At 45.4% G+C, this 23,686-nt stretch overlaps 1 protein-coding gene across 2 annotated transcripts in view; it reads left to right on the forward strand.

The window, feature by feature from the left end:
* Window positions 1-20,907, forward strand: part of LOC144153008 (S1 RNA-binding domain-containing protein 1) — a 99,836-nt gene extending 78,929 nt beyond the window's left edge. For both annotated transcript variants that reach the window (XM_077684631.1, XM_077684630.1), the window contains exon 21: window positions 16,297-20,907. In XM_077684631.1, coding sequence (XP_077540757.1) covers window positions 16,297-16,553 — 257 coding nt within the window. In that variant the 3' untranslated portion in view covers window positions 16,554-20,907. The remainder of the gene's footprint in view (window positions 1-16,296) is intronic.
* Window positions 20,908-23,686: the final 2,779 nt, after the last annotated feature.

Raw genomic sequence — 23,686 nt, forward strand, 5'->3', positions numbered from 1 at the left:
TGCATATCTTCACCCCCCTCCGTAATGCGTTCTTTGGGTGGTGAAAAAACAGATAACCATTGGTATGTTTGTTATCCGAATAAACATGAGTTATTGCGCGTCACTCCTTTTTCTAAACATTGCATTATGCTGCCAATGTTGCGGAAACGCACGGGGCTATTTTTCTGGCCTTTCCGTGGTGTGTTGGGGCAGATTTCGCCTCAACGAATTTTCGCTTCAACGAAATTTTTCGCACGTCCCGTTAATTTCATTGTAGCGGGATTCGACTGTATTACATCCCAAGATATTGTACCCGACAGCTGACCATGTGGAAAAAAAATTGGTATTCAGAATGAGGGCAGGAAGTTTGCAAGCATAGGCAAAAATGGTCATCTAGGCGACTTCAAAAGGCGACAGCTTTGTGAATACTTACGATACATCTATGATATTTTGCAAGTACATTCTTTGGGACCTGTAGACTGCAAATAAAATTAATACAGAAAATTGATTCTTTGGCAAATTTTCGGTCCTCAAGACCAGTGTCCCCCCTTAATCCTGATTCGGTGTTGGCCATTGGGGGGAGATGGGCGTTTCACTCAGTTGACGTCAACTAGAATGGCACAGCAGGCCACGCGGATATCATTCATGAAGAAATTCAGGTGGGCCCCATCAAACGGCACCACTGCTTGACAAGTGCGCCCTAGCTTGGAGGTCCACAAACGTGTGCGTAGAGGAGATCAGCATGGCAGAGGACCCACCACGGTGGATCAGTGGCTAGGGCGGTGTGCTGCTTAAGGATGCAGGTTCCATCCCCGGCAGCAGCAGCTGCTTTTCTGATGGAGGCATTGAAGAACCGCAGGTGGTGAGAAGTAATCCGGAGCGCCTCATTGCGGAGGTGTATCTTCGGCACGTTAAACCTCACAATCACTCATTCAATCAGTCTACACAAGACTGGGCCCACCTCAGATAGAAGCAAATCAAGTGAGCTGTTTGTGTTCCACTCCAGTCGCAGCCATTTGGCGTGGATCATGAATGCCATTGAGCCTCGCAGCACGTAGGCCGTGTTCTGACATTGCAGTGGGTGATCTCCCTTGTTACTTCCCCCACATATGCACTGTTGGCGTCGGCTGAGTAATCCCGTATGGGCGATGTTCTGTTCCAAGATCGATACAAGCTGGGCACTGCCAGTGCGACGTGGAACATTAGTTAAACATGTTGACATGCGGCTAAAAGGTACCAAACAACCCTGATTTACAAAAAGAATGTGCGGAATTGAGCTAAGAGAACATTTTACAGAAGAAAAAAAAAAGGAAACTGTGGTTGATTCCTCTGTCATAGGAATCAGTAAAACACGAAAGTGAAATGTGCAGCAAAATCTCCAGCTGAGCATAATTTTTGGGTCGGCGGCTGTCTTGTGGGTGTGCTTGGTGAGCGACGTCCTGCTGGCGGGTCGCTTCGGCAAAGGTGTACTGGCGTCATTTCCATGATGGATATGGTGTCAGTGAAATCTTGGGGTATCCTGGCATAAAACACTTTCATGTTAAAATATAAAACCCAAAAGCGAACAACCCTGTGTTTAACATACTCTTTAGTACTAAAAGTTGCTTCCCCGCAAGAAGACCCTGTGTGCAGGGGTGCACCCTTTACAGGCCGCTTGCTCCGTTGTACTGGCATCACTTCCATGACGGATATGACGTCACCGAAATGTTTGTCTATCCGGGAATACAACACTTTCGTGTTAAAACAGTCCTGGGTCTCAAGAAATATTTTGCCACGGCTAGGGCTTGAACCTAGGGCATTTGCATCAGAACCTCCAATCCTACCTCTAGGCCAGTGAGGCTGAACCGCAAAGTACTTTTAGCAGTTTCTCAAGAGAATAGAAGGAGGGTTGCAAGAAAACCAGTAGGTGGCGCTGGAAGCACAGGAATAGATTTCACAAGCGAAAACAGGACGAGGACATAGACTTGAACTGAAGTCATTACTTTGCACACGTGAAACATAGAATGATAAACATTGACTAAAGAACAAACACATAAAACACAGAAAGGGAACGTGCGCGACACGTAGTTTGGCGTGTGTTGGGTTAGGCATAGCTGTGACAGTACAATCAATTTTTTTTTTTTACATTATTATTCTCTCTTTCATGTGTGCAGACTAAAGATGTCAGTTGAAGTCTGGTGAGCACCCTGTGTGCACCTTTCTTAGTCTTCATTTTTCCTCTCTAGTGAACTATATATTCAAATAGTAACCAACTGCCCCAACTTTCCACCTTAAGTGCGCACAGGCAGTGCCATGCTTGTACCTAGCTTGGAACTGAATGGCGCTACTTATGCGGGACCAGATGATGCAGTGGACTTCCTGCCTATGGGGGGTGCAGTGTGTGTGAATTCACAAATTCACACGGTAGGCTGTCGCACAAGCGCAGTTCGGGTTCGAGGCTCACTTGGTTGCCGGACCCTTGAAATTGTAGCCTGAAATTGTGCTTCTGCCTTGTCTTCCTGTCTTCCCACCATCTTCTCAGTTGCCCTTCCGAGTGCTCTTGATGTTAGCTGCCCGTCCAACTCCTCCATTCAGTCCAAACAAGCTGCCAGAACACTCAATCTGACCTCAAACAAGGATTCAAGGTGTGCCTCTGCGGAGGGTGCCATTTTCATACCCACTGCAAATTCATAGGGTCGCATTTGTGGGCCAGTGCAATTTCAACGCACTTTCAGGGACTGGGAAACAGTCGGCAAATGGAATGGACGACTCAAATATTTTGGCAAAATTTTTAAGACCCCTTTCCGCATTCCTTTGCTTAAACCCATCGGGGATTCCATCTTGCTTTCCAGATTGAGAATTCCCTCGTCACTGTTACCTGTGTCTCCTATTGTGGGCTGGTTCGAGGTTTCCACAAAATGTGGAATGGTACCATCATCTTGTGCGAAGGCTGACGAGAAAAAGTCATTCAGGGTGTCTACCAAACTGGAAAACAGGGAAAACCTGGAATTGTCAGGGAATCCGGACACATCTGGAAAAGTCAGGGAATTGTCAGGAAATTCTTCAGAAATGTGGCTCGGTCATGGAAACTGAGACGGTTGATTACTTCTGTTTCCCAACTGACTGCCAACTGCTGGCACATCCCTACGCGCGATCTAGACGATGCTACAAATTGTCTGGATGGTCTAAAGGACCTATTGTCCATAGTGGTAACATCAGATGGAAGATGAATATAACAGGAAGTCAGGACGTGGAGGTGCTACCCGAAATTCGGAGCAGCAATCATAGGATGGTTAGGTGCAAAATAAGGCTGAGTCTCAAAAGAGAAAGAGGGGGAACTAGCGGAGTGTAGAAAACCCACCATGGAGTCGGGTAGAGCCAGGATGGAGGAGCCAAAATAGCCCTTCAGAACAAATTCGTGCTTTTAACCGATGAGAACAAATACAGTGTTGACACGCTAAATAACAATCTAGCAACAGCAGTCATCTGCAGTAACTGTGGGAGAAGCAGCATGCAAAAAACAGACTGGAAAACTAACACCGAATACAAAGGAACTTATTGCAAAACATAAGAACATGAAATTGTTGAGTACAGTGGATCAAATTGAATCAGCAGGGCTGTCGAAATTAACAGATGTAAAACAAACAACCTTTGTGCGTACAAAATGATAGCGATCGAGGAAGCTTGAGAGCAACTAAAAGGAAGCTACCTATTAGCAAATTCAATGTACGCACTGAAAGACGAGCAGGGTAGCATTACACACAGCATGGACAAGATAATAAAAGTAGCGGAACAATTCTACACCAGTCCATATTTCTGTGACGTTACACCAGGGGAAACGACTAAGAGTACAGGCTTAGCTCACAAGACGAAGTTGAAAAGGCTCTCAAGAGCATGAAAAGAGGAAAAGCTGCAGGTGACAATGACGTAACCGTTTGCCCTTTAACTCTTTCACGACGGCGCCATAGGCAATCGGAAGCCGGCGTCCGATGATTTTAAATCTCCCGCAAAATCTGAAACCCGCGCTCCACAGACAACTATCGCCATCTGGTGTGTTCATTGGCAACTTCTCTTTCAATTTCGGTTTCGTTTGTTTATGTGTCTCGTGTGGTGCCGGCGTAGCAAGAGAAATTTGAACCGAAGGGGGAGGGAGGAGGAGGAAAAATGGCATCGGGTTCGCGCCGCACTCCGCACAGTCGGACTGCTGTAGCAAGCACTTCGGCCGCTCCTGCTGTCGATTTTTATGATTCCAGCAGCAGTGAGGGATCAAGCAATGATGTGGGATCCTCAGATTTCAGTTAGGACGACGAAGCTCCGGTTCAGGTGCCTCGCACTTCAACAAGTGCTGGCAGGTAATTTCGTTGCGACTCCGGGCTGTATTTATAAACAAAACGTGCTTCTTATCTGACGACTGCGGTTTTGATTTTGTGTTTAGGGTCTCGAGAACGTACGGCCGGGATATTTTGCCAAATGCACCGCGCCGTATCGCGCTATCACCTTCAAGATAACCTGGCGCTGGTGTCAGATTAGCGCTGCAGGGTTCAGGTGCGACGCTTGTCGAGAGCGCTCGATTTTTTTTTCTTGTTTTTTACCACCGAACTGATAAGAATTTTGTGCGAGGACACAAAAGAGTATACCGTAATTACCCGATTCTAACGCGCACCCGATTTTCCTGACAAAAAAAACTAAAAAACTTGCACCTCCGATTGTAACGCGCACGGCACTGTGTGAGCAAGAAAAACGAATGCGAGAGAAACGGGTGATTTATTTCCCGAAGTAATCTCACTCATCTCACTTCTCGTCGCTCTCCGCTGACCACAACATGTCGTCCTCGGTGCCGTCAAGCACGTTCGCAATGCCACACTTCTGAACTCACGTTCAACCATGGTCGATGGGATCGTGGCCCACGCCTCACACGCCCATCCCGCGAGCTTCTCCAGAGGCGCACGCTTGAGCCGACCGCTCGTTTTGAACGCGTGAGAGCCGCTGCTGCCATTGCTGTTACCAAGCGCGCAAGTGGAACGATTTGACGATTTCTGTGAACGCCGATAGAAAAGCCTAGGCGCCTCCTATGCTTCCTGCGTCCGAAAAATCGTTGCTAAAAGCTTGGGCGCCATCTTGACATGGCGATGGCGATGGGTGGGACAAATTTTCCGCTGTTTCGGTTTCGGTTTCGTATCCGATTCTAACGTGCATGCTATTTTTCGACCTATTTTTCGGGCAAAAAAGTGCGCGTTAGAATCGGGTAATTACGGTACTTGGATGCACGTTTTACAGAGACTCACTCACCCTTGAGTGCCCTCGCCGCGTGGCACAGCCGTCAGTTGCGCTATGTTAACGGGCCCTCAAAAATCCAAAACTTGGTGTACACTGTTGATTTATATATTAAATCATAGCCAAGGAACGTAGCAACAATTTGTATATCTTAAAATACGTGAAATAATTTTTAGACCCGGTAAATGTGCCGATTTGTGTTTTTCGTATACTTTTCTTGGGGGATTTTTTCTTATTACTTGACGAATAAACTGTAAGTAATTGTACCTTTAACAAAACTGCTGCTTTGTGTTTGGAAGAGCAATCTATAAGCTACAATTTCATGCATAGCAAGGCTACGTGTGTCCAGTAGCTCAAGAGAAAAAAAATTTTTTGTGGAAGCACCTAAAATCGGCCGTTTTTCCGCCGTAACGAAAGAGTTAAGGGGACGTGCTCCTCCAAACAACTTTTTTTTTAATAAAGAAGTTAGGAGGCTGAAATTTTCACAGCTTGTAGAGATTGAGCTCCTCTGGTCATATATGTAATCAGATTTTGAATAGCTGCTCCGGATAAAATGTTACGCAGCATGACTTTCAGAAAAATGGCTTTTTTGTGCACACTTTTTGTTATAGTAAAAATTTTTTCTGAAACTTTTAAAATAGCCTAGGTGGTTCCTTATGAACTGCAGAGTGCACAAATCTACCTGAAAAAGCCTCATCATCATTTTCCTCACCACGAAAAAAAAATGACTGGTAGTGTGCCTTTTTTTGTTCTGTATATTTTTGTTTTATGACCGTCAGAAATATCTAAGGACACAAATTGCATAATGAACAAGATTTGTGCACTCTACGTGTTATAATGAACATCTGTGCAAAATTTCATCCTGATACGACAACTTTAAGTGGGAAAATAAGTGTGCACAAACTCAGAAAACGGACAAAAACAACAAGCTGAGAAAAATGCAATTGAAAGTTTATTTCTTTGGCAGATTCAGAAATTCTTGCTCGAACAACATGAAATTTGGTGGGGATACAGTCTGAAATGTCCACATTGAGGTACTAAAACTAGAATGCTCCTGCTGCATAGGTTGCACCCTCACGGTTTTTGCTGGGGTGGTCCTTGGTATGGGACCGTTTCACCAGGCTGCGGCAATGAGGCTAGCCTTAGCAGTCAGCTTGGCACACATCTGCCTGATCCTCCGCTGGTCACTTGCATTGCTTAGTCTGACCAGTTCTTCTGAAGGGAAGATTCCCAGTTCTTGGAGAACTTGCTCAAAGCTAGTGTGGCCCCTGTTGAACCACAACCCTGCTAGGGCAGTGGCAGTCTCCACTACAGTGAACTGCAGGTTGTACGATAGCGTCCTGTGCCAGATGCGCAGTGCTGCTTCCGTCTCCATGGCATGGGATGAGCAGTCGACATTTTTTTCACACACAAGAGGCATGAAAGGCTTGCCACACTTCCTCTTCTTGCTCATCAAGCTTTTGGTGGCGGCTACAAGTACAAGTAGTTTGACAGCACCTCAAAATCCAGGCAGAGACCAGTGTCAAGAGAAATGGCAGTGCCAACACTGTTGTGGCTCGTGTCTTTGCTTCTGCCAAGTACCATCAGAAATCACACTGAGGTCAGTCTGACCAGCTTGCAACGCAGTTACTTGCCTTGCTTCAGCAAGATTGTCAGAGACGCCTTTTGTGGCCGCAACATGAACTTTCTTGGCAGTGTTGTAGAACGTCTTTTGATGCTGTGGTTTTGGTAGACCAAGAATGGCACAGAACCTGCACAGCTGATCGTGTCCGATGACAACCGCGCGTGCAGCGAGTACCGCTTTCACATTGACGGCGAAACTATCACGGGGACTTCCCCTGCAGAGTTCCGGTTTGCGGCCTAGCGACCGACGGCGGCAGCGCGCTGCGACGAGTAAACAGAAGAAATCACTCCCGCAGGGCACTTCTCGCTTTTGCACTTCAGTTCCAGTACCGATGCGAGGCCCTTCCGCTTGTTCGCAACCTCAACCGCCTCAACTACGACGAGTTCGCACTTCCCGCACGTCGCGCACACGGTGCCACTCAAGGTCAGTCAGAGCGCCGACTTCACAGATAACTGCACCGCTCCCGTGGCTGGCTGTCTCCTCACCTTGGAAGGCTGCCGACTTCTTCTCCGATGCGCTTATAAAGCCGATATCTTCGCTGATAAAATCAGCCCCGCCTGGTAGAGCCGCGCTTGCAACGCTTGAAGGCCCGGCGCCGTTAGGCCTCACGGTGCCGGTCGTGCCGGCATTGGCCGTGGTCGTCACAATGCTGCGCCGCTTGCGCTTTCCTTTATACCGGCATGAAGTACGCTGCTTCCGGCTACAAAAGTCACGCTTCTCCTCACCGTTCACGATTAAAAACACACGATAAGGAAATAGAAAAGATAGCGCGAAGTATCGAACGAGACGATGCTGACGATGCGGGCGATGGCGGCTCACAAGCGGCAAGAGCCAATGGCGGTCCCGCTTTCGCGTCACGTGATTTAAATGCCCAGTGGGAGCTCGCAAAACAAGCGGGAAGAAACATTTTTTTTATTTTTTTTACGCGGAGATACGAAGCTGGCGAGCGGCTCGATCGAGAGAAGAAGGCTTGATCCACCTCTCTCAAGTGACCGAAATGGCGGCGAGCCACGCTGCCGTGCGGAATAAATTCTCAAACCTGGCCGAAATTCGGCTTGATTGCACGATTTCTTGGGTCACCGCGAGTCATTCAGACACATTTTTCACTAAGTTCTCGTTCGTATTTCGTTTTCATTTTTTTGCCCATGAAAGAAGGATAGTCAAAGATGCTAATGCAAGGGAAAACAAAAAATAGGTATATTTCGAAAAAATCGCGTTTTTTCGACCCGCGTGTCCCCTTAAGCTTGCTAGACTAATCTCAGAATGCTTAAAGGGACACTGAAGTGAGTTTGTCAAGCTCCCGTTTTTGCTTGCACTGCGTAGACTGGCTCAAATTAGCACACTTTTCATCGTTTATCCCGTTGACAAATCGGTAATTCTTTTACAAAGCGCGAAAGAAGAAAAACCACCATGCGCGGTTTGCGGCGGCCGCACCAACTAAGGCTGTGACGTTGAGAGGAGGGGCGCCGTGATTGGACGATGCCCAAGGTTAGCAATCACACAAGTTTCGGTTTCGGTTTCGGTTCTGTAAAACATAACCAATGGCTTTGTTGGATGGGCATTCTCAATATCTCAGTAATCATCGTACCGCGCTTCTGCCATGTTGTCGGCTGTAAAATGCACAAGATAAGCCTCCCAGGACGGCTTGTAGTCGTAGCATTCACTAGCCGAGACCTACGCAGTGCATGAACGCCCTCCACGTACCCGCAGACGCCCAAATGTCATGCGCTTTTCCCCCATATTTGGAGCTTGCCTCCCTCATGCCTGTATCGTAAAAAGCGTGTTCGCACCAGGCCAAGGGTCTGTTCATTCTGGCCTGTGCCCACTGCCTGCAAGCAGTCGGTGCTTATGGCAACAGCACGCCCACGAGAACTCGCTAGCGCGCCAGTGCCAGCCTGCGCGCGTTTTGTGAACTAGTTCGTGTAGCCATGAACGTTGCGGCCCCAAAAAAGGTGAACTCAATATAGAAAACATCGGCGGAAAACAAAAAAGTTAACTTACAAAAAAAAAAAAAAAAGCACGTACCCGCGGGGATTTGAACTCGTGACTCGCAAAACATTTGCGGTGAATTCCGAGCGCCTCAGACCGCTAGGCCACGGAGCGGGACGCGAATGCCTTGCTAATATAGGGTATATAGTGTACAACCGGTTTACACTTTTATTTAGTTTTGGCATTTCAAGCCGCTTAGGTGACTATTTGTCGTACTGCGATCGTGCAGTAAGCGTCGCCCGAGTTTCCACAGTAGCTCACGTCTAGCAATTGCATTTCGTAGACGGAAAAGCGTGCGCAGATGTGTAGTCGTGCTGCTGACCGCTGTGCTTGTTCGCCCAGCGCAAAAAAGTGCTTCCCGCGCCCTAGTTTTACGCTGTACGGTAAAAATATCAGTTGATTTTTTTTGCTTAGTACCTATATTGACTTCGCTGACTCTTCTCCCGCCTTCAAGAGGCCTTATATTTTCCTACTGGCGTACCAGTCAGCGAAGCGTCGCATGTGCAGCGCTTGTGTGAAGCGACCTTGACTTGGAGCTAGATACAGTGTACAAACAAACCAAGTAAAGAAAGGCACATTCTTCCATTCACAAACGTGTCCTGGCTTCGTTTCAACTAAGCGAACGAATTGCGACCAAGCAATTTTTTTTAACCTCCTTGATTGCGACGACCCGCCGGCGGCCGGCGGACGAAACGCTGGGCCGACTGGCTCTGTCGGCCGGGGAGCCGTGCAGTAGCGCAGCCGTGGCGCAGCCAATTGCCAGCTCATCCCCTCCTGACGTCACACGAAAACGCCACAGAAAATGGGCGAGCGTATAAGAGGAGGACAGCGTTTTCGAATTAGTTTTTCTACTAAATAAAATCGCGTAAACGCGCCTAGAGTGGTCGAAACATGGCCTGGGGACTCCGGACTACAATTTGCGCTAGTAATCCCGCAATGTTTACATATCACTTCAGTGTCCCTTTAAGGACTCTGAACTGCCCATAGCCTGGAAAAACGCCAACATAGTTCTGATTCACAAAAAGGGGGACACCAAAGACCAAGCGGCCTGTCAGTTGTATACAAGCTGTTTACCAAAGTAATAGTTAACTGCAAAAGGGACAGCCTAGATTTCAAAAAACCCAGGGATCAGGCTGGGTTTAGAAAAGGATACTCTACAATGAATCACATCATGTCATCAATCAAGTAATAGAAAAATACGCAGAGTATATAAACCTATTTTTATGACATTTATACACTGTGAAAAAGCATGGATTCAATAGACACTACAGCAGTATTGGAAGCATTAAAGAAGCGAGCAATGGAGGAGACCAACGTAAGGCTCCTAGACTAAATATATGAGGTATGTACAGGCAGGATAGTCCTTCACAAGCAAACCAAAACGTTCCCAATCCCAAAAGGAACTGCGACAGGGAGATCCCATCTCGGCAAAATTGTTCACAGCGTGTCTGAAGGGGCTATTCAGGAACTCGACTAGGAAAATGCAGGTCTATGGATATCTGGGGAATACTTGAGCCATTTCAGGTTTGCAGACCACGTGGTCTTGCTCAGTGAGTCTGCAGAACACATGCAAAAATGCTTGAGGAACTACAATCAGAAAGCGTGGCTGTTGGGCTAAAAATAAATATGAATAAATCTAAAGTAATGACGTAACAAACATGCTGAATGCGCCCTACTCAGCATAGGTGACGAAACACCTGAGCAAGTTGAAGAATATAACTACGGTACCTCGGACAGGTGGTCAATGCTGATTCCAACCACGAGAAAGAAATCCGGCGCAGAATAGGAATGGGTTGAGGTGCACTCGGCAAGCACTCACAAATAATGAAAAGTAAGCTACCTCTATTTCTAAAAAGAAAGGTGTTCAACCAATGCGTTCTACCAGCGATGTCAAACGGAGTGCTGTCCAACGGGCCATGAAGCAAATAATGATAGGAGTAACACTTAGGGTCCTGGGCAGGGTAATGATAAAGTAACTCTTTGCATCCTAGATCGGGGAGCAAACTCGGGTACAAGGTATCACTGTTAAAATAAAGGAAAAGAAAAGGACTTGGGCTGCCCATGTAGGGAAATTAACTGACATCAGGTGGACCAAGAGGTTAACAGAATAGGTACCCAGAGACTGGATTAGAAGAAGGGAAGGCCAATAACACGGTGGAGAGATGAAATAAGCAAATAAGGGGTCCCATTACAGTGCTAAACTCTGGGACCCCTTTCTGTATAATATTTTTTCACACATTGTATACTTTGTTACGAATAATAAACTGAAACTGAAACTGAAATTGGGATGCGAAGAATGGACTCGGGTAGCGCAGGAAAGAAGCAGGTGGAGGTGGGAGAGGCCTTCGTCCTGCAGTGGACCTAAATAGGCTGTTCATGATGATGATGATGGTGATGAGAGAACGGTTGTATTTGTAGGATATTGAAGAAAGAAGCACCGCTGCTCTTATAAGAGAACTTGCATTGAAAATCCAAAAGCTCATGAAAAATGCAGAACTGCAGACTTTTCTGCTGCAGCAAGAGTCTCTGAAAGAGTGAAAGGTGTTGCATTTGTTATTGCACATAAGTTATTGTGCCTTTTTAATACTGTATTTTCTGCTAAAGGATCCTTTCGAGCAAGGGATTGTAATCAAGCAGTGTGTTCTGCAGTTAATGCAAGTGCCCTGTCCTTTTTTTACCACTGGATGGCTTACTTTCCGTATTTAGAGTGTTTTGAGCAGGCATATCAGTCAGGGATTATGCTTAGAATTGTCAGGGAAAACCAGGAAAAGTCAGGGAATTTTAAAATGTGGAATTGGTAGACACCCTGGTCATTGAAGCTGTTAATCTGTACATTGGTGCTTTGTTGGTTAGCAGAAAAATTAACCTAGCAGCAAAATTTTCTAGGTGCTCCTGTGAGAAATTTTTTTAGGATAGGGCTTTAAAACACGTTTTACTCTTCCAAACTAGTTGTTTTAATTGTTTATTTAGGTGTTGAATAGATACAGCGTTCTGTAAAGTGAGGTTTCTGAAAACAGGGTTTTCATTTCCTTTTCAGCTTCTTTTTTGTATGTATATTTTCCCTTCTCACCCAAGGAGTTTGGGTACAAAACACACGCTGCTTTGTTGTACAATGTTAGATAGAGCACTCCACAGTAGGCCTGTAAGTAGCTCCAGGTTGGTGAACTATCCATGAAGGGTCGAGCGACTGTTTGACAAAGTCTAGTGCTCCAATGTCATCTGTGGTTCAAAAATCTAGGATAGACTTCCTCCAATCAAAATGAAATATGTCTGCTTTTAAGTTTAGCATAATGCCCATTTTGTTGCCTGGCAGGCCCTCTACAGCTTCAAAGCAAATAAGCTAGGATAACAGGCATGGTGGGATAAATACCAAGCCACGAATTGAGGACGTTGTTTCTTGTAACCGTTTGCAGTCAGTTAGAACCTCGGTTAGAAGCTGTATAGATGTTCACAACTGGCAGCATCTTCCGCCCCAGAGGAGGGAGGCAGTCATTCGACCTCGGGTAAATTATATCTCCTTAGGAGGAAAATGGTGCAGATTAGAATGTACCCTTTGGTGCAGATTAGAATGTACTAAATTTTCAAGTTCCAATGATACATCTACGGGGCAACCCGGTGGCCAATACACACCACCTGTAAACACTGTATGCTGGCCTAATTTAGTTTTAATTCAGACTACTATGTTTTGGTAGGTAGAATCTTAAATTCAGTGTTGATTTTAATGAAAATGTTGACACTGGGTCCCCCCTTGCGCCCCTCAATATTTCCCTATGTATGTCTTCTCAAAAGTGTTATTTCTACATCGCATATGTCCGTGTGCAACCATCTTTTCATAATGATCAGGATATAGTATTGGTCATTCTGCACATTCTAAAGCATCAAGCCTTTTACAGCGGAGCTGTTTATGGCTAGGTTTCCATAGATTTTTCAATGTCCGCACCTCGGAACTCTCCAGCGCCCTCTATAAGGAGCCAAAGCAAACCAGTAAGGCATGTGCTGACACCTGGTATAGCAAGAAGAAAGCTGAGAAACCACACACATTATGTAGCGATCCATGCTTGGTGTGATTGGTTTCCTGGGGAAAGAGGAAGCGAAGCTGAATATTGCGAATGTAAACGGAGTGAAGATCCTTCAGATTTAGTTTTGTGGTGGGTGCATTGTTCATTTACCATGTGACCACTCACACGGACACCACTTAGGAATCAAATGTAGCGCAGTAGAAACACACGCGACGGAAAGAATACACACAGACGAGCGCTGGCGCGTGAAAGGAACGACTGTGTTAGCAAACCGTCGGTCACATTATCTGACCGTGAATTACATTTCCTGCAATGTGATGCCATACGCGACAGGCCACTGTGATTGTCAAAATGTTTGGCACATGTTGGGTGTACTCGCTCTTTCTTTGTCAGTATTTTTTATTTTTTGTTGTTTCGTTTTTTTTTTCTCTTCTTATTGTTCCTGCTAAGGCTAAGCATATATATTTGCCGTCATGTGAATAAAGAATCGGTTGGAAGTGAGCGCTCCTCTGTGTGTATTCTTTCCGTCCCGTGTGTTTCTGCTGCGCTACATTTGATCACTATGAATTACAGCCCAGTCTACAGCTTTACCACTTAGGAATGAGGCAGTGTTTATTTTGTGCCTTTTTACACATCATGAACGCGGCTTTTATCTTTTTTTTTTTTTTTTTCTTCTATTAGTTTGGTGGAGGACCCTGGTTTTTTCTTGTCATTTGGTATGGAGCTGACGCCACTGGTGATGCATGATCAGAACATTAGTTGCTTATTAACCACAACACTGGTGGAAACAACTCACATTAGAAACAACTGTGGTAGGCTTGCTCTCTCTAGAGGTGCATCAAGGGAAAGGTCTGTTGAAACTGTCAAGTGATCTCGAATGTCTAACATGAATACGTTAGACCTAACACGGACAAGTTATAGGGGAGAGAGGAATGTGCAACCATGGGAGGGAGAGTTGGTTCTTTTTTCTCTTGTATGTGACCCTGTATCGAGGTACCAGCTGCTATGGTCAACGAACCGGTGTTGTGCTTTATGTGGTGTTGCTATACATTGAGACCTATTAGAGGAGAACTGGGGGCTACAAAAAAGACATCATATCCAGACGCAAACTGTAAGCGGTTACCTCATGATTTTCTCTGATGTATCTTCGAGGGGAAACCACCAGAGCTGTCTGGTGTGAATAACACTGCCTTTGTAACTTATACTTTGCCATTGGAGCTCAAAAAGTAAGGGCGACATTTTAAGTGTCGTAGTTTTTGTGTGGAGAGTTTGCAACCCGAAACGCTGGCTTCATTATAGCTATCAGAAACCAAAAATCTCAATAAACTACAGTGGGAAACCTTGGTGTTACTACGTCCCTTGCTGATGCAGCAATCTGCAATTTAGCGTGATATGCCGTGGCCCTGTCAAACTCCCCATAAAGGCAATGTATTGAAAGTCTGGGTTAATGACACGCAGCTGTATGCACCCTACTCTTCACCTTTTCAAACTGAACACGTAGCATATTAACCCCATGTTGCATCCACAAAAGAATAAATTATCCTAGAATAATGGAACACGTTGCACAACTTTTGAGTTCTTGTATAAAAGGAGTCCTGTGCAGTTACATCCAATTTACTCACACAACGAGTGTATTGGTAATCACCAAGCTTCCTTTTTTTCTACAAAGCTACTGCTAGGCTGTAAGACGCTCCTTTTTTTCTTGTGCTCAAGGCAGCGCCTGCCAGCATCTTATCCTTTCTTATGCTCTTACTTCCCCGAAGCAGCATCTGAGCCCGTCACAGCAAGTGTGCTCATGATATAGAGGCCGAGATAACAGTGCGTCTATCCCCACGTTTTGGCACCTTACCAAGACTACACTTAGAAAACCTTTTCTGATTGGCTCTTAGTCTGCCGGACAAAAGTGAAAGCCAGTCAAAACAAGCTTTCAGGAAGGTTACGGTGACCAAGTGAAGCAGAGATGACAATACGCCCGCTAGAACAAAACAGTACAATGCGCATTGTGGTGAAACCACTCTATGGGGCAAAATTTGCATAAATACGTATTTCTGTACTTACAGCTCAACCTTGCATTTGTTGGTGAGGGCTATATGCCTGAAAATATGGTAGTCTCTAACACTGTGCGAGACTGCTGTAGCTTATACTACTTGTGCTTTCAATCTTGTGCATCTCTCGTCCTCCTTTTTGTCTTTTTTAACTGCTTTGCTCGCGTTTCCTCGCAGGCCCCCAATTTTTTTCCCCTCCTGTTCCTGTCTGCACTGACAATTCGGTATCCTTGGCAGCCTGCCTCAACTGTCTCTCCATGTTCTCTTTTTACCCTCCACTTTTTTTTTTCATTGGGTTCCTCTAAGATTGCCACGCTCTCTTTTCTTGTTTTTATACATCTTTAACCTTGCTTGACTCTATGCTTTACACGATGAAATCACATGAGAAACGGGCATGCAAAGAATCGACACTGTCCACACCTCACCCCCTCCTGATAAGAGGGGTCAGGGTTGACACGAGGCAGTGCCGACGACGCATGTAGAAGCCTACATGGATGGGTGTACAGTTATTTTTTTTTATTGTTATTATTTTCTTGTTATTCTCTTGTGTTGTCTTGGTGCAAAGAAGTGTGTGTAAGCTCCTGCTCTATCGGACTCGCGAAACATGTGATGCAGTTATCGGAAGAATCACTTCAAATTCAGCCCGTACCACCGGAATGGCCTTTCAGACCCATGAATTGCTTCTCTTTTCCCTCTTTTAGTGTTTTGTTTTCTTTGTTTGCTTCTATACTTGTTGTCACAGTTGTCAGTGCGTAGCATTGACGTTAAGTGTACGGGCTCTTCTTCCTAGTCCATCCTTGTGCGAGCCCCAAGCAGTGCTTATTAAGTGCAGAGGACTTTAGGGGCTCGCCTTGTTGTAGCTCGCTCTTTGCTGGACCCAAGTACAGCCACATGGCATTCCATCGTCGCGGCGTAACCCGGAGGTTTCGAAAGCCAAGCAATTTACCTAGTCATAAGCGTTCGCAACTTGCGAACCGCTGGCGCTTGTCATACATCTCCCCGTTGTTTAGCGCAAAGAGAACAGTAGGTACATTTGAGGCAAAATATACGTAATTAACCGGCAGTGCCCGCATTCATTTAGTTAGGAGCACTCCTTGGTTTGGTTTTTACAGTAATAAGCAAAAAAAAGTGGCAGTGCAACGCCGGCACGTGCGGGAGGAAAAGCAAGCACAAAAAGAACAGAACTCCCGCTGGCGCAGTTTCGGGCAGGGGGTGCGAGCACTGCGAAGGCGGGAAATTTGAATCACATTGGGTGGTAGCAGTGAGCTGATAACAGTGGTACAGCCCATTATGGTGAATCACTGCTCTGCGCATCTAACAGCATTCACATTGAGTGGAACGGTTTTAATTTTTCTCCTCCTCCTCCTCCTCCTCCTCCTCCGAGCAGAGCAGCACCAGCCGCTGTTCAAGAGCGGCGTCCTCTCCATGGCCGAAGTGCACGAGGGCCTCGAGCTCACCGGCAAGGTCAAGAACTGCACAAACTTTGGCGCCTTCGTCGACATCGGCGTCGGCCGCGATGGCCTCATCCACTCGAGCCAGATGAACGGCCAGCAAGTCTCCCTGGGCGACCGGGTCACCGTTCGCGTCGTCTCCATCGACAAGGCCCGCGGCCGCATCAGCTTACGACTCGTCTCGAGGGGCTGAGCCCGTGCTCGCAGTGCTGTGCAGAGTTGCGTGATTAGTGTGCATACGGGTACGAAACGCCCCTGCGTGATTTGTGTAGCTCGCGTGGGATTTTAGGTTGTGGCACTGTTGTGACGGACTTTACCTTCCGACCGTGTCTGCATTGGTGGGTCCGCAGTTGAACAGTTTGTTTGAGGAACACGCAGTCCAACGCACTTTGCACGGCTGGCAACACTGACACACCTTTGTTTTGCAAAGATGTTTTGGTTCTGTTGCTGTAGCTCGACAGCATTTTATCTTTAATGCGAATAAGTATGTAAATTAATATTATATTTATAGGTAATATTGTAAATTTTCCGCATAAAAACCCACATCTCAAAGTAAATGAAAATAAAATTTGCTAAAAAAAACTTGGTACGTCAAAAATATGGTGTCGTGGTCCAGCGGATGGCACACTAAATTACCAGTAGCTCAAAGAATAAAAAACAGGGTAACTAAGATGAGAGAAAGTGAGGTGAATTTGGGCCCCAGTGGAGTTTGAACCGGGGACCTTTCGAATACGCAACTAGCATCTTGCTGTCTAAGTGCGGGCCTAGTTAACGCACTGTGGTCTTTGACTTGCAGATACACGTTAGGGGCACATTTTGAAGCCTGCACAAGTAATTTTAGCACGCCCATTACGGAAATAGCAGTTGGGCGACCACAATAGCATGTTCCCACTTAAATGCCCACTTTGCTTGGAGTGGTGAACGCAGGTGCGCGCCAAGTCCTAGTAATTGAAAGAAAAAGAGAAAGATGCAAAACAAAGATTAAAGGTAATAATGAAAGGAGACGTTCAGCAATTCGACAGTATTCCTACGAAATCCCTACATCAGAAGAAGTGCTTAGGTGGCCATGTAGTTTTTGTGTATGAAATTGTATGTGTTGCAGCTGACCTCATCATTCCAGTCATTGGGATTGTTACATGTGACGGAGAAGTGTTCATTATGTAATACTACCATATTTACTTGTATAATCCTGGCATTTTTCCCCACAAAAAAGTGACGTGAACCTAGGGGGCGCGATAGTTATGCAAGAAAAAATTTTCAACCAAATGTTTCGGGTTTGTTTCCTAGGAATATTTCCCAGGAATATACATAGGCTTTGAACCTGAATTTTCGTGCCAGCCTCTGTAAATATGCGGATGGACAGTGCAGGTACTTGCATAACTACAAAGTGTGAATGCCTTTGTTTCCTTAGGCTAGTCAAGCCCTACGTGCTCGAGTCTCACTGGTCGCAGCTTTGTAAGTAATTGCTGCTAATTTCTAAGTGATATGCGCCACATCGATTGCGTGGCTCATCTGTTTATGGCCCAGCAACCTTGCAGCAAGATGCCCTCACTCCTTGCAACTACACGAGCCTAGTTTCTAATCAATCTTGCGCTGACAAACCTTGGTGTACTTAAAAGGAGTTACGCTTCAATGCCCCGGAACTTGGTGTACTTTGGACCGCAGTTTGCTGAGTATATCTTGTCTTCGACCTCTTGTGATTTCTCCATTAGTCAACGCAAAATTGGTTGATTGGGAAAGTGTTTCCCGGAGGCACGGTTACTGCGCTCAAAAGCAAACTCAATAGCTTTCAGCTACAAACATAGGCGCCCACTATGTTTGTAGCTCCGGTATTTCCTGGGGGAGATTCTTCCCCCCCCCCTTCCCCCCTCGCCACTACTCCCCAAATTCAGTTGCCTCTACCTTTTCACTTAAAGTGTTGTTGTGGTTAAAGGCTTGCTGCATCATTGTTGGCGCTGAGGTGCAGCGCTTACTTACATTCTTTCTGTTTATTTCTTCAAATCCTTAATATTGGAGGACAAGTGCTAGAAGAACCGGCACTGGTTCCGTCGTTGATGCCTTTGTACCTTTGTTTCATTTTTTTTATCTTTTGACTGTGAATGGTATGTACACACAAAATGCATTTAAATATACACACAGGAATAAATTATGTTTTTAAGAGTAGGACGGAGTTTATGCGTCGCTGTATGTTCGCCTCACTAAACTGCTGTGCATGTGTTTTCGAGCCTGGAAAAAGGCTGCAGACTTCAGTGTCAGCAGAGTTTTTTTATCAGCAGCTTGTCAAATGCACGTGAGTGTGCTGTGTCTCAGTATTGCTACTCCTTCCACTAGGCAATCCTGACGATGCATGAAAGAAGAAGCTTTTCTAATAATTTGCATTTTTTAGGGATGGACGCATCATCGCTTGCATGCAGAGGTCATAAATATATATAATTCATTCACGACTGAAAATGAGGCCAAGCCACGTTCACTCAGAAACAGAATCAGATTCATATTATGAAGTTGAAAATGCTGAATTCTACGCTCTCACTTGAGGCACACCGTAGTGGTGGGCTCTGGATTAATTCTATGTGGGTATGGTTAACATGTGCCAAAACCTCGACGCACCATGTTGTATACATGATGGTGATGATGATAGGTACATTTCATTACCGTCATCATCTTACCACCATCATGGGCTACAATTGAAGTGGGTGACGTAATATGTATATTACAATATATATATATTATATTAAATATATATTACAATACACTTTCTTTCTTTCCAAATTCTTTATCTGTTTCAATGACCTACCATATCCTCCCCTTTGCTTTCCGAGGTTTTCTTGACTGCCAACCCTTATTTCTGTCTTATTTCAACGAGCCCCTCATTTCCTATTCTGATTCGCTACATATATCTATATATATATATATATATATATATATATATATATATATATATATATATATATATATATATATATATATATATATATATTGCGTCGGGTAACTTTGTATATTTATACATATATATAGGTTGACACCCCCCCTTTCGGGAAAATAAAAACTTTCCGCCTGCAGCTACCAACATGCCAACAAGTCGTTTTGCAAAATGCCGTAATCGCACCAAAGGCTGAAAGCATCATCAACACAAGAGCGTCTGCCAACTTCACCACTCTGGCGCTTGTGAGCACAAATACGGTTTGCGTACTGTATAAAACATGGTGTTTGGTTGCCGTATGCTATCATTGTCACTGGTTGGCATAAGCAGATGGCTCTTGCGGCAGAAATTTTGGGGGTGCAGTGATCGTACTGGGAAGAAAGGCTCTAATTTATAAAAATCATTGGGGCAAGGAGATGCGAGCATTATGCGAGAAAATACAGTACAGTAATATCTCAGCATAACAAGCTTCAATATAACAAAATTCTCGGTGTAATCAACTTGTAAAGAACAAGTAATCAAATGTTTGTTGGAAAGCCCATATATTTAATATAGATATAAAGAAATAACGTTGGTGCAATTATAATACAACAAAGTCTTTCGGCTTGAAGAAAATTGACCCGGAAGGACAACTTATTTGTGGCAGTAAGAGCTGAGGGAAAAAGAAAGCATTGCCGAAGCAGACGGCTTGGGTAACCCACGCGGTAGCAAAACCTGATAGCTTAACAGGCGGAAAATATGGGCACAGATTACTTTCAGGTCTTCTGAGTGAATCCTTACAAGTGGCAATTGCATACGTAGTGTTTCTGCATGGTAGGGGCAGAATATAAATGCAATGAAATTTTGATGCAACGAAGTGAACTTTTGATGCAACGAAGTGAACTGCTGTTTTTTACAACTTCATTATATCAAGGTTCATCTGTATATACTAGGCAACAAAAGTATGCCTACAGTAATTCGCATTTATCAGCAAGGGCGCAGCATTCGTTAAAATTTGTTTTCAACTTAGCTTCGGCCTTGCATGAGTGTTAAAATTTGTTTTCAACTTTGTTTCTGCCTTGCATGAGGGCATGAGTGCAAGTTCTGAAAAGGCACATTATGTGGTCTGGGGGCAGATTGCAAGAGCATTCCTGCTTTTATAGTCTCACGCCCAGCCAATGTGCCCGGGGCAGTGCTGGCTGTGCATTGAATGCCGGTTTCTTGGTATTCTGGGCCAGCAGTTATAGGAAGTTTTCATCTTGTTGTGCGCTGTCTGTAAGTGTATGTAAGCATGTAAAAACTAAGAACATAGTTGTGTACAAGGTAGGGATGTTGGAAAAGGCCGGTACTTGATGCTTATGTGAGATTTGCTGATGATCCCTGCCACGGGTTCATCCAGAATTTCGATTTTGGGGGGTGTCAAAATCATCTCGTAGGGGGTGTAACCTACTGCCTGCTATGTCAACTGTCAAATAATCTGTACAAAGTGTATCTGTGCGTTGGAAGCCTGTTTTTGAGTACTTGAAACTATGACTGAGACATACATTGTGCCTGTTTTGAAGTGACCAACATCGTTGCTGACCCTGCGCAAGCAGTTGTACATTTAAATTCGTGTTTCTTATTGTAAATAAAAGAGGAAGGTGCGAAAGAGGTCCTTGTCGTGTCATTTATTTATGATTATAAGATCTCCGCCATTGGTATTGGACATAAATGGGGTTGAAAATGGCAGTAAAATAAAAGAGGGGTCTATATCATTGAAAACTGGCGGTCTATATCATTGAAACCTGGCGGTCTATATCATTGAAAACTTTAAAAAATCCCTAGCAGCTAAGAGACCCGATCGTGCGCACTGTCTCTTTATAAATTACTTCTGTAATCAAGTTTTGACAGCGAAGAGGTTGTAAGAAAAGTAGCTGTGCCTCTCTCATGCCCAGATAATCATCATCATTACTTGATAGGATTGAAGTAATCATTGGGAGGGGTCTCGGCGGCTTGTCCCTTTTTTTACGTATCTTTGGTGCTGAAACCCGGTAAAAGAGACCTACAGAGGTGAGCCACACGGCAAACTTCGCTTCTCTTCGGCCAATGTCTCGCCTTTTGGGAGCAAGAATGAAGCCGCAAATGAAAGACGCCGATGTGAGTAACATCGGAGCAGCCTAAGAAGAACAAAAGATGGAAAAAGCTGAGCCTTAGGGAATACCTGCCCAATACAGTGCATGATGATCCCATGTGGAGGCGATACTGATGACGTGGAGACAACGCCGACTTCTGCCCTCTGAGCCCGGTCGCCAGCCCTTACGAGATATACACCAAACTATGGAGGCCCTACTCGAAAGGCGGCGCATCGTCCGATACAGTATCGTGTCCATCATCGGCAATGCTACTAGACATTTCTCTAAAATAACTTAACGTCGTGTACATCCCGTGTGAACTGTGATGTTTAAATTCAGAATAGGAAATAGTTAAGTACGATGTGTAACATGTTCAGCATGGTACGACCAGTACAGTTGTATACAGACGTGACACAAATGCCGCCAGTGTCCCGAAGTGATTGTGTCTGAACACCCTGTCGGTAAGCTTGTGGTGGCTGGTGCTAGGGGATGGCTAGTGCACAGAACACTTTTTATTCTTCGCCTGTGGCTCATCGTTGGGTAGAAACTATGCTGGTATACGGAGCCACTTCTATGCTTTGCTTGCAAGTGCGGTCTCGCGCGCCCCAGCAATGTGTTGATGGTTTAATTGCAAAAACTTGAAAGTCCGGACCATGCGGCTGCAGCTCGCGCACATTAGTTTGGTCCATAGGCTGCCAGTCTAACGAAATCAATATTGTTAGCATTCAGGCGGCTTTCGAGTTAACTAATCTGAAGAACTTCAGGCAGTGGTAAAAATGAGGTACTCTGAGTTAATATGCGTGATGTTTTAGATAATAGAGAGAGAGAAAGAGAGAGGTTAAACTTTATTGTTAGAAAAAGGGTTGCGATGGAGCTATTTCAGCTCAGTCGGAGTGGTTCCTTATTCACAGGTTCCCATATGCTTCCCGAGCCTCCTGGCCCCTGTTGATCAGCCGAAGTTGGTCTTCCAGGGCGGGGCTGGTCAGCAATATCTCCCATCGCTCATCCTCTATGCTGACGGAGTCAACAAGAATTGGGGGGGACTTGAGTTTTGTGCATTCTCCGATGGTGTGTTTCAGGGTGCCTCGTTTTGAGCATAGGGGACATTCTTTTGCGTATCTAATTGGGAACATGCGGTTCAGTGGTAGAGGGTGTGGGAAAGAGGCTGCCTGTATCTGTCGATAAATTGATTGTTCTTCCCTGGATAGTTTAGGGTGAGGGCGCGGAAGGCTTCTTCTGTTCTCCCTGTAATGTTTGAGGATTTCTGCATATTTGGTTATTGGGTGCATCCCTTCTTCCGTTTCCTCTGTGGCCCGGAGGTTTTTAAGTCTCGGGCCTGTCGATGGGCGAATTCGTTGCCCCCGATCGAGGAATGCGCAGGGACCCAAATGAGTTTGATTCTTGTTTCCGGGGGTTTTCCGCTTGTCAGGATTTTGGCGGCAGTTTCTGAGATCCGTCCTGTTCTGTATCTGTTGTAGGCTTTCATTGAGTCCATGAGAATTGTCGCTGTACCAGGTTGCGTTAGCGCCAGTGCTATGGCGGCCTCTTCCGCTTCATCTGGCTCCGTGGTGTACAATGATGCACAGTTCACTATTTCGTTTCTTGGTGGTCACTAATATAGTTGCTTTGTTGGAGAATTTGGGCAGGGCAGCATCAGTGTAGAGTATTCCCTCATGTCTCTTTTCTTCCAACAGTTTGTTAATTGCTTTTACTCTCGCCTCCCTTCTTCCTTTGTTTCTGTAGGGGTCCATGTTCTTTGGGGTTGGTTTGGTCTCGATTTGTGAAGTCCATTGGTCTGGGACTTGTCGCTCCGTGACGTGTGGCGCTTCTTGCCATCCTATCTTGTTAAGTACAGCCCTTCCGGCGTCCGTTTTGCTGAGGCGAACTCGTTGATTTGAAAGGTGGGCTTCTACTAGCTCGCCAAGCGTGTTGCGGATTGCCATGCGCAGAAGTCGCGCTGTTGACGAGTTTTGCGGTATCCCCAGGGCTTGTTTGGTCGCTTTTCTGATTAAAGTATCTAGGTATATGGTGTCTGCCTTTCTGAGATTCAGGTATGGTGCTGCGTATGTTATTCTTGATATCACGAAGGCCTGCACCAGACGTAATGTGTCGTCCTCTTTCATGCCTCTTCTTCGGTTGGAGACTCTACGTATCATGTTGAGAATCTGGTCCGTTGTGGTCTTGAGCTTTTTCACCGTTTGCGACGCCTTGCCGTCTGCTTGTATTATCAGGCCAAGGATTTTGGTATGCGTGCTAGGGGTAATATCCTTGCCCCGTCTATTTCGACTTCGACTTTGCATGCTCTATGGGATTTCT

The sequence above is a fragment of the Haemaphysalis longicornis genome, unplaced genomic scaffold, assembly GCF_048455015.1.
Source record: "Haemaphysalis longicornis isolate Haplotype H1 unplaced genomic scaffold, Haemaphysalis longicornis Haplotype H1 scaffold_9, whole genome shotgun sequence".
Taxonomy (NCBI): Eukaryota; Metazoa; Arthropoda; class Arachnida; order Ixodida; family Ixodidae; genus Haemaphysalis; species Haemaphysalis longicornis.